At 34.9% G+C, this 12,638-nt stretch overlaps 1 protein-coding gene across 3 annotated transcripts in view; it reads right to left on the reverse strand.

Moving 5' to 3' along the window:
• The window catches only part of LOC128681474 (uncharacterized protein), a 47,233-nt gene that overhangs the window by 2,978 nt on the left and 31,617 nt on the right, over positions 1 to 12,638 (reverse strand). For 2 of the 3 annotated variants that reach the window (XM_053765388.1, XM_053765390.1), the window contains 3 exons: positions 5,227 to 5,338; positions 2,466 to 2,525; positions 313 to 566 (listed from right to left, as the gene is read on the reverse strand). In XM_053765388.1, the coding sequence (XP_053621363.1) occupies positions 313 to 566; positions 2,466 to 2,525; positions 5,227 to 5,338 (426 nt within the window). The remainder of the gene's footprint in view (positions 1 to 312; positions 567 to 2,465; positions 2,526 to 5,226; positions 5,339 to 12,638) is intronic. The other variant, XM_053765389.1, reaches the window with a different exon arrangement.

Consider the following 12,638-nt stretch of genomic DNA (forward strand, 5'->3'; position numbering starts at 1 on the left):
CTCCGCCCGCGGTAGTCTATTTTGGCCTCGGTCGTTAACTATATCTGCTCAAAATTTCATCAAAACAGCGTCAAGACTTTTGTATTCATGAAATGGACACAGACTTATATACTTCGAAGGATGGCCACTCCCAACGCTCCATATGGCGAGTTGGGAGCTAAATCAAGCGTTGTAACTCGTGAAAGCGTGATAGAAAAACTTTCAAATTTATATGATGGATGTGGAAGTATCTTTTCATATTGGCGCCCGAAGGAAAGACTCCAATCAACTAGTTTGTAATATGGATATGGATAAATGAATGAGCCAACTAACCTATATGCGGCATGTAATGTACATTTCGATCCAGCGTCAACACGGCCACATCGAACCTGTCCGCTTGGGGGGTGAACTTGAACAGAGGGTGTACTTTGATTGTCCGCACGCCGAAGGTGTATGCTGGGAGGGGCTCAGCGGCAGAGTTGATGACGTAGTCTCCGAGAGTGACGCGCACGTGCCGTGGCTGCGCGCGCGCAACGCAGTGGCCCGCTGTGACAACATGGCGGCGAGAGATGAGGGAACCGCCGCATCTGAAGATGGAGTGGATTTCAGATTTGATTTTAATTTTATTTCGGTATATAAATGCTATTTGGTATAGGTACATGCTTTTTAAACTAAGAATAATTAAATGATAAATGAATTCAGAACTCGAGTCGGAATAGAACCCGCTCCTGCCTAACATGAATAAAACAGACGACCTGTGCACCAAGGTAACGCTAGTAAAATGTGAGCGCAAAACTGTTTATCGAAAAATCATATAGAAAATTATTACGTGATAGGCAACAGAGTTAGTGAAGGTTTTCATCACAGAATTAAGACATTGTTCCCTGTGTCTTCTAAAAACTAGAATGCATGTAACGTCTGTCATAATCATGACAAAACAGACAGACAGACGACACACAATAGCGCAAGAAATGTAGCAACTTTTGCTGTAATCTAATTGATATAATAGCAATGTACGGGGTATGAAAATACCAAGTATCAATTTACCATATTTTCAATTAAAATATGTTTTGTCTCTTTCTAAAGTGCGTCAATATCAAATTTATAAAGTGCGATAGAGACGAAATATATATTAGTTTAAAGTATGTTTTAATTTTTTTATGAACAACTGCATACTGTATTATATAACTGACTAGACCTGTGGTTCCGCTTATTATATTAGTATAGTTTGTAAAATCAGAAGTTAAATTATGTTTTGATGTTATACTTACCTCCAAATATTTGGTAATTAATTCTAAGTTACTTCAAATAAAAGCGAAAGTTTTCACATAATTTATATACGTACGTAGTCATTTACATCCACACTGAGCGAATATGAATGAATAGAGTGATTGGTAAATCAAATTGTAGGTAAATAATCCAATTTAATACAAAAGTCAAGATTTTTAATCTTCCATGAAGTGAGTTTTGTTTTATTTTGCATTAAAGTGATTTACCATCCACAAAGGCTACCTTTTAGAGTCCACGCGAGCGAAGTCGCAAGTTTGTCCAAGCGGCTATTAACATAAGCATTTACAATTTATGTTAATCTATGAGGAATGTGCGAAAAAGTCAGTGATATCATAACCAAAATTTCTAATAAACAAAAATAGATTCTACCACGTTATTATGATGTGAAAAATGTTGTCTACTGAAGTGTCTACAGACCGTAACAAAATATAGTCATACTAATATTTCTATAATCATCAATAAATTTTAATGAAAATATATTAGGTACGCGGCGACCCCATTTAAGATTAAATTTGGTAAGAAAGAACAAGAAGTCTTCTTTATATTATTAAAACCGTAAATCATATGTTGAAATTTACCTATACCTTATTCATCTTGGACTGAGACAAAAAGTAAACAAAAGAGATACGAGAAATTAACAAGCCAACCAATCAAGTAATCGACATGACTCCATAAAACAACAACAACAAAAAATTTAACATTAACAGAAAGTAAGAACAAAATTAACAAAGGAATAAAGAGAAATAATGATTTTTTGTTCAAGGTTTGTTTACCTTTTGTCTAGGGATAGATTTAAATAGGGTATAAGTTTTTACAGCGATGATATTTTCATTTGGTCCAATATTCAGTGAATAAGTATATTTTTTAAATAATATATCTTTCAAGTAGAAATAAATAAATTCTTTGAATTGGACCATTTTGTAGACTAAATATTATTGTTACATTCTGTATAATAAAAAAAAAATACGGAGCGGTATATTACAAAACTAATTTATCAACTAAATATTGTACTATTTACTAAAAAAGTAGGGAATTCCAAGAACAGACCATAATTTTAACGAATTGTATAGAGTATTTTGTACACACAATATTCCCAATCTAAAACTACTTATTTATAACAGAAGAAAACCACAAAGATTTTCTATAGGAATTGAAAACTACAGAAAACTCATGCTGCCTCTTTCTCGCACATTTACCTCTCTATCCAACACTGCTTCCACCCGATAAGCTCGAAAATGGACATAAGCATGTTGCATCTGCAAAATTAATGTATTAATTTGTATATTAGTACTTATTAGTACACACAATAAGGGCGACATTTCCTAATCCAATCGATCGTTCAATTATATTGAATGTTTAGTTCAGTTTCAATTGAATCTTGTTTAAATATTTGTTTTTTATTTCTTTGATTCTTTTTTTTTATTTCAATAAAAAATAAATATTATTAATGAGATATTACGAAGGAAATGTCACCTTAGTTGATGTTGGGATGATCAAAAATTAATATCAAACATTAAAAAAAAACAAATGTCGCTGCTTTGCTAAAATATTACTCAATTGAAATAACATGTTCCAACAAAACATAAATCATTTCCAACATTGAGTTACGAAACAATTGTTACGGAAAGATATGTTTTTAACATATGTACCTATTATTCTATGATTTGCTAATACAGTTCAGTAATAAATTATTCTACTTGTTTACGTAATAAATGAGCAAAACAGACAATCAGTTTAGTAAATGTTAGTGATTTCATTTACAACGTGAAAAATTGATTATGTTTCATACAAAGGCTTATTTACTCGTACGCGCAATAGTGCTTCTAAAAATAGTTACGTGACTTGTTAAAAATATGCAATAATATGATAGAACATGTATAATAAAACACATTTTGTTACTTTTCAGTATGAGATTATACGTCTAAGCTAATTTATTAGCGATCAAACTCAATGAATGCCGAAATTTTTTCCCGATGACGTCATATGGTCGCCCAAAAGTCACCCATAAAACTGAATTTTACGAGAAAAGATTTGGGCGCCTATTTCATACAAACTTTTTTAATTGTACGAATTCTTAAATGATATAAACTTTATTCAGCTTTAAATATGAGAAGAAACAAAAGTATATGTATATTAATACAATTGTAACATCTATACAAAGCTGACGTCAGCGAACGAAGTCATGTTAAATTGAACTTTACAATAATCGAGTGAAAGTTCAATTTAGCTTGGCGTCTAACGCTAATCGTAGCCAAGCGTGATACAGCCTTGCAATGTAACTTCGTATTGAGCATATTAGAAAATCTTTTTTATTTTGCCAATTTTCCTGTTAAAAACTTTGAAATATTTTCCAGCCAGTTAAACATTGAATGTAGCATATATAACGGTTATAATGCATTTTTACATCCGGTCTACAAAATGATTTCATTAATAGATAGATAGATATATTATTTAGTCAATAATATTTTTATGCAACCTGTTGATCGATCGGTCGGTGGATACGCATTATTATTTTCTGTTCTATGAAATCAAATTAAAAATTCTGCAACATTAGCACATAAAGCTTCATCTACGAACGATTCGCCGATAAAATGTCTCCTCTATTCTGTCGACGAATCGTTCGGAGATGAAGGGTTCTGTCGTTCAAACGCCCGATGTCGAAACACTCTGTCGACGAAACGTTCGTAGTACGAAGCAATTGTCGGAGAACCATTTCAGACTCTAAATAAATATGTTCAAAGTTTTATAAAAATAGACTAAATAATATCAAATGTTTTCTTTCATTTTAAATTCAAAATACGAACATATTTTGCTGTTTTCGTTCAGTTGAATTGTAAGAAGAATTAATCCGTATTTTATTTCATATACTTATTCAAAATTCGAACAGGTTTCTCTCATCCAATTAGGTTGTAAGAAGCCAACGTATATATACGTACGTATATAATAAGCGCAATCCAAACGGATTGCGCTTGCGCTGGTGAAAAGTAACAACCACGTCCGAGGCAAAGTTTATTTGTGGTGAATCATCTGCCATCGTGGCAGGAAGTCAAACGCAGATGGCACCAACAAATGAACGAAAATGGTCATACTCAAATCGGCAAATATTTCGAAGTACATCGCTGGTTTTACATTGCGTTGTTATAAAACTCGCGCAAAATCTAAGAAATGTACATTGATTCGCGCTTAACTGTTCGGCGAAAGTGTGCAGGTGCCATTAAAGGCCGGTGCAGACCTAATGCATTGCAGTGCATCTATAGTTTGCGCCATATAGGAGTTATGCGTCATACCCCAGTAATTCAATTATCTGTCTTTTATGGGAGTACTAGCCGTGTTCCGCGAACTCTCAAGGGAGGTTCTCAGAGCATTTCGACCGCTGCGGCCGCGCCGATGAGGAAGGAATCATTTCAAAAATTAACCATTCATGAAATTGACATTACCACAGTACAGTAAAATTTTTTCATAGTCAGATAGTATAACAAATTCTTGTCATTTTTAAAATTTAAAAAAAGTTGAAACTCTCTTAAAACTACCCTCAAAGACAGTGTAAACTAGGGTCAACAGGAATAACTAAAGAGTATTGAATATTTCCATACAATTGCCGGCATATCTCATACAAAACTGAAAGATAAGCGCTATAAAACCGGGACACGATGAGTGACAAGATAAATAAGCGCTCTCTTTAGTGTCAATCGTCTGCTAGACCTACTGCCTCTAGATGTCGGTGTTTGTAAAAGTCTTGTCAGATGCCTTTATACATAAAATCGAATACACTCGATAAGAAAGAAGTAGCGCTCTATTCCAATGTCTGTGTTTCTAATACGCGTTTTTCTTGTAGAGCAAAACGAAACACATGCTGTCTATATTTTTCTCTGTCTGTGCCCTCACGCGTTACTCCATCAGCGCATCAAGTGTGAACCGACCTTAAAACCACCCAAGCTATATACAATGATCAAGAACCTTGAGGAGCCAATCCTGATGTAGGCTTGCCACGGGAAGGTGCCGAATCCCGCGTCGTCTCCGCCCACGATGCGCCTCTGGGCGGTTTGCTTGCCCACTGCTATCCCACAGCCTGAAAACACAGGTAAATAAAAAATATATTAGGACAAATCTCGCAAATTGAGCTAGCCCCTAGCCTAAAGTAAGTTCGGGACTTGTCTTATGGGATACTAACTCAACGGTACTATATTTTATAACAAATAAAATAATATATAAATAAATACCGGGCCAATCAGAAAAATATGATTCTCCATCATGACCCGACCGGGGATCGAACCCGGGACCTCTTGGTTCAGGGGCAAGCACTTTACCACTGCGCCATCGAGGTCTTCAAAAAAAATCCATAACTAATTACAATACTATAAAAAACGAACAAACACCGGGAGTGCCGGCAGGAGTCAAATTCAAATTTCTTTCTTCAATTTAGGATGACGACTCCAATAAAGCCGGCAATAAGATGTATATCTTATTGGCGTCAAAAAATTACTTAAACTAAGTCTACTGCCGACTTCCGAAGCAAGTGAAAACTTGAATATTAGCGTTGTGCATTTTTGACGTCTTAACACAGCGTCTTACGAATGTTCGATCAGAGGGCTTAGCATTTCACTTCTCACCATCGAATCGATTCGAAGTGAGACGCAGCGAACCAATCACATTGCTGTGTGGTTGTCGTTGCGCCACGATGGTGAGAAGTTAAATGCAAACCCGCACTAAGCCCTCAGTTTATATGTTCTGGCACGAGTTTAACATTTTTTACCCAACGCTAAAAGTGCACAACCCCGCTAAAAGAGTTTTCAATTGAATAAATGAATTACTGGAAACCCTTAATTGCACATAAAACAAATCATATAATAAAAAATTAGCTACAAATTTCTGGACTATATAATTTTATACATAGCTACTAACGTATCTTAAGGAACCAAAATACCTCACACATTATCTGATAAGTCGTTTAAGAGTTATGGTGAAATAAATAAACTCATATTAATTAGACAAATTCTGAAAATCTTTAGCAAACCATTTTTTTGGATGTCGATGTCGATGTAAAAACAATGTCTTACCACCGAAACTGTAGCTCCTATTCAAGTTTACAAACTTCACTTTAATTTTGTTCATCTTATTCTTAGATTTACTCTTCTTATTCACCACTTCTAATAACAAAATAGAAAATAGGAAACACAATAATATCAATTTCATTATTATGAAAACTCATAACAAATGTATTACTCAGATGGTAATTAATTTAACATTTTACACAGCTTTTTAAAACGATATTTTTAGTCTTTGTAGGTATATGTTTTTTTTATTTATTTGTAAATATCGCCAAATAACATTCTATTTAACAAAAAAAAAACAAATGTTCTATTATTAGTGTTGCCAAAATTCAAAAGCTGTATTTCACGCAATCGATTCGCGATCTGAATTCCAACATTTCCAATAATCGATTCACGCGTTATACGCGTGTATTCGTCTGCGATATCGAATAAAACTGAGGGATCATCGATTGTTATATAAAGGGGAAACTGTTATATGAGTGCATTATAATCGGTTTTATTAGCGAAAGTGTACAAAATTCGGTCGAGCGTGTGTCGGGTTCGCGCAACGAGATCTGTAGCATTCCTCTTAATCCTGAGGGCCCTTACGTGGAATGAAACATATCTTGGCAACGTTAATTTTTCCGCAGCAACTTTCCGAGTGCAGCAACACGGGGGTGAATATCACGAGCGTTTAAACGCGGCGTGTAGCGTTTCATTAGCGACCAACAATTTTTATAAAATAAAGAATCATTTTTCTTAAATTAAACATTTATAAAATGAACATTGTTGAACACTTATTTATAAAATGCAATAATTAAATTAATCACTGTGTTATGGTACAATTTAATAAACACTAATGACAGCCCGCGGCGGAGTTCAAAAAGTCCCCAAGTCCAGTTGCGTGGCAACTGCGACAGCTTGAAAGTACTTTAAAAGTTTACTGACCGATAGGACAACGCCTTTTTCGACGATGCTGCGAAACTATTTACTGACCGACATGACAACCCCTTGATCGACAATGGTTATACTACTTCACGCTGCATAAAAAATCCTTCGTAACCAATATTATAAATTAGCTTTGCTCGATGGTACCATGGGAACAGTTATTTTTCCGGGATAAAAGGTACCCTATGTCCTTCTCCATACTTCAAACTACATGTATGCAAAATTTTAAGAAGATTGGTTCCTTAGATAGAGCGTGAAGAGCTAAGGTTTATTACCTCTTCACGTTTATGCTCAATCAATGCTCTTAGACGAAGGAGGTTAGTTACGACGAGTAAGACGAAGGTTATCTTTCGATCCGGAAAAATCACTCTCTCCCTGTGAAATTCACGTAAGCGAAGCCGCGGGCTAAAGCTAGTATGCCTATATAATTCCTTTGTTTATGTAAAATAGTTTCATAAGTTAATATTATTACTCATATGATAATAAATCTGTCTAAAAGAAATATTTTGAATTAAAATTAATATTGATGACGTTTTAAATAGAAATGTTTACGGGAATAAATAAATACATATCTTAGGACAAATAACACAGCTAGCCCCAAAGTAAGTTCGAGACTTGTGTTATGGGACACTAACACAACGATAGATACTATATATTATAACAAATACATATATAGATAAACGTCCAACGCTAATCTGAAAAATATCATTTTCCATCATGACCCAACCGGAGATCGAACTCGGGACCTCTCGGTTCAGAGGCAAGCACTTTACCACTGCGCCACCGAGGTCGTCAAAAGAATAGCAGTTGATAAGTACCTTCGTCGAATGGCGATTACAACTATGGCGTAGAAGCATCAGATTCAAACCTAGGACCATTCGAACAGTAAATTGTCTCAACCACTCCACCACTTGCTTCCATTTAGAGACAGCGAATTCCATGAAGCCATAAATTTGCGCAAATATGACGCTGTAGGAAATCGAATCGTGGACCCGCAAAGACTTCCTAACCGCAATCTAAACCACTGGTGAAAGTTCAAGTTGAATGTAACACAATGATATCATGGCTTTCGATACAAAAGAGAGATTGTATATCCCTCTTATTCATATCATCAGTCATTCATCAGCCTTATTTACTCGATCGGTCAAACATTGGCCGCCATAATTTAATCTACTAGCTTAAATAAATTAAAATAAATTTGCTATGGGGACAGTTATTTTTCCGGAATGAAATGACAGTTATTTTTCCCTATGTCCTTCTCCAAACCTTCATCCTTCGTCCTCCTTCAAACTAAATGTATGCAAAATTTAAATTTAATAAAAAACAAACAAACAAAACATTGAGTATCGAAGTACATGCAACTGTATGATGCAAGGTTCATATTATATCCTTTGACCAAGGTTTTATAAAAACATAATAATCAGCAATACTTATAAAGTGCTTGCAATTTATTGGTTGAAACGTGAAGCTACTACTATCCAAGAGTAAATAACAGGTTAGAACTGGTCATTATTAATCCCTTTGTCGATTTTTCCGCTTCACGGTTACATGCATCTTTCTACGCGTTTTCCCGGTTGTTTCTGCAGCCATTGACTGCTGGAGCCCAGGGTCTGCTTTCCCACTTTTATAAACAGCGTACGGTCGTATTTATGGGTACACTAGCTGCGCCCCGAAGCTTCGCTCCCACGGGAATTTCGGAATGAAAACTACCCTATGTGTTATTTAAGGTCACATTCTATCCGTATACCAAATTTCATAGCAATCCGTCCAGTAGATTTTGCGTGAAAGAGTAACAAACATAGCATGAAATCCATTAATTTCTAGCTCAAATGAGCTAGAAATTTATGGATGCGTCTCTTCTTTTACGCCAATCTTCTCTAACCTACGTAAAGTATTATATTCTGGTTTTATTTATTTCATTTCATTATTTTATTTTATTTATTAAAGATCAAAAGCTTACAATTACATTAAAAGTTTAACAATATTACAAATCTAAAAGCCAATTTACAGGTCTTACGTAAATTTGCTTTTAGATTTATATTTATTTTATTATTTAATATCGTTTACTCGTAGAATTTAAATAATAATAGATTAATTATATTAATACAATTCAAAATGGCGTGTGGGTCCTATGATAAAGTAAAGCCGACAAACGTGTGACATATCAGAGTCGAGTTATGAAAACTTACATGATATAATAATAATATTTTTATAATATTATATTTTATTAATTATAATATTTTTCAGTGAAAAATTTAGAGGTAACTCTTACTTTAATATTCTGACTAATAATATAAATGCGAGAGTAAATTTGTTTGTTACCTCTTCACGCTCTGTCTACTCATCCAATCTTCTTGAAATTTTGCATAAATGTATTTAGAAGTGTGGAGAAGGACATAGGGTAGGTACGTAGGTACCTTTCTGGAAAAACTGTTCCCGTGGAAAATTCACGCCGACGAAGCCGCGGGCAACAGCTAGTTTTCATATAAAAAAGTAAATCAGTTTTCAAAATAGTTAAGTACATCTAGCTACAATTTTTTATCCGTATAGCATTATACGGTTAAAAAATTATATATAGTTTCAGAATAAAGTGTGACATACGGACAGACATGATGAGTCTACCTAAGGATTACGTTTTTGACCTTTCGGCTACGGAACCCTAACAACGCATATCCTTAACTGAAAAACAGAGATAACATCATAAACGCCATACATAAAAGCGAGACAGAGATATCCTTGCTTAGGAAGAGAAAGTCACCTCTGTTTTATTATATAATCCTCCTGGCCGATGTATTGCTCGGCTATTTTGTAATGTTTGGCTTTCGATTAGCGAACGTGTGTGGCAATGTCACTCCTGAATTTGGCAGGATAATATTCGCATTTTTAAGTAAATTTTGTAAAGGCATTCATAAAATAGGTCACCATTCTGCGTACGGCTTCGCTTTAAGCCGTTGTATAATACTACAAAATTATATAATAACTAGCTCTTGACCGCGGCTTCGCCCGCTTTATCTGCGAAGGCGGGACAGACGATTTTTATACAAACTTTCAACCAATAATGGTCATTTGGGATTTGATTTTTGGAAAAAGGCTTGGTAGCCTAAGTTTAAACGGGGGTCTTTATCTACATGCCAAATTTCATCAAAATTGGTCCAGCTGTTTAGCCGTGACCGCTTTCACGACAGACAGACAGACAGACAGACAGACTTTCGCATTTATAATATTAAGTATGGATATAATATGTGCCTAATCACTTTGTTGTCCGTCTGTCAGGATCTTTTTCTCAGTAAGGCGGCGAGGAATCAAGTTCAAAATATGAACATGAACATTAAATATTCAGCTCCACAGTCTTTTTCACAATTGAAAAAGGCTATAACGCGATCTCATATCGAAAGATATGTGTTTTTGTGTATAGTTTGAAGCTTTTTGAGAAATATTAGATAGGTACTTAATTTAACATTTGACGTGAAAAAGCACCTTTTTAATAAACCTAGAATCATGAAAGGGCCACCACCTGGTTTTGATCTGGATGATAGATCTCACAAAACAAACAGAAGAAAACATACGAATTTATATAATTTTCCTTTATATCACTGTAAAACTAATACAGAACAAATTATTTGTTCAAATGTTTTTTCATATGAGTGCTTTGTATATATCCTTAACCCTTTCACGGGGAGTTAGTGCCAATAATATAATATTGAATCAAATGGGACAATTAACGGTCTGTAATTAAATCTTAACACAACTTAAGCCATTCCGTTAATTACATCACTGTAATCCAAACTGTAAGGCTGCCTGACCCACTGAGTAATGTGTGTCTTGTCACATCGGTATTGCGTCACATACGCTCATACAATATCTTGAACTGTTGACCAATCCTTGTAAGTGGGAACGGCAAATGTACGGAGACAAAGGACATTAATGAAAAATCTAATAAAATTAAGTGTGATTTCGTCGCTATTTTATACATACATATTTTGACAACCGCCGTGGACTAATGAACATCATGCCGGACTGCTACACAGGAGGTCCCGGGTTCGATCCCCGGTCAGGTCAACATGGAAAATGATATTTTTCAGATTGACCTGGGTCTTGGATGTTTATCTATATATATATATATATATTGATTATTAAAAAAATAAATTAAAAAAGACTATGGCATCGGTGCTTAGCAACCAATAATAAAAATGATCTTTTGAGAATTCCTACAACATATCTTTAATTTTATTCCCTTAACCACTGCCCAATTTAAGTAATTTAAGTATATACATACATATATAGAATATATTATCGTTGATTTAATATTCCATAATTTTCGACCTCGGTGGCGCAGTGGTAAAGTTCTTGCCACTGAACCGAGATGTCCCGGGTTCGATCCCCGGTCGGGTCATGATGGAAAACGATCTTTTTCTGATTGGCCCAGGCTCTTGGATGTTTATCTATATATGTATTTGTTATAAATTATAGTATCATTGAGTTAGTATCCCACAACACAAGTCTCGAACTTACTTTGGGTCTAGCTCAATCTGTGTGGTTTGTCCTCATTTATTTATTTATAATAAAAGTTACAAACTTACTTTGGGGCTAACTCAATCTGTGTGATTTGTCCCTATATAGATAATAGAAATATAGAATAGGTAACGCGTGAGGAACTATTAACGTGTTTGGAAAAGAGGCTGCGGTGAAGTTTGTTGCGCCGCTTCTTCACCTGCGCTTTGGACGTCAACAATGGATTTCGTTTAAGTATTTTAAAAATCGATCAAAGATGAGAAAAAATTGTAGGAAACCCTGGACTTGGATAATCTATAGCTAAATTAATCCCTCCGACGACAGAATAAAATGTTATACACATTTTATTCTGTCGTCGGAGGGATTAATTACTTAACTGACCTTTAAATATTGTCTGTCTTGTCACGTCGCCATTACGTCAAATGTACATACAATATCTTGAATACAAATACGTGAAAGTGGGCCCGGGGCATTTAATATGTACGTGGATGCTAATATTTGCGACCTTGGATATTGCGGCCTTGGTAATAGAAAATTATGTAATGTTTTTTGTGTAATTCTCCAACGGAGTGGAATCCCGCCAATATTATAAAGGCGAGTGAGTATGTTTGTTCACTTCACGCTCAAACGGCTGGGTCAATTTTTTTTTGTTGTAATTGTGTATATTTTATCACGATTTCTGCAGTATTTGGTCAAAAAGTCTGATAGGCAATGGCGCTTTATAAATAGACAGGAGGTCCGTCTTGGCTTCGCTCGGGCAATCTATACTATTGTTATAAAGAGGTAAGCGTTTGTGAGTTTGTATGTTTGAGGCGGGTAATCTCCGAAACTACCGAACATAATCCATATACCTTTTTTTTTTTTTTGTTTCATTTATCC

This window comes from Plodia interpunctella, chromosome 27 (assembly GCF_027563975.2).
Source record: "Plodia interpunctella isolate USDA-ARS_2022_Savannah chromosome 27, ilPloInte3.2, whole genome shotgun sequence".
NCBI lineage: Eukaryota > Metazoa > Arthropoda > Insecta > Lepidoptera > Pyralidae > Plodia > Plodia interpunctella.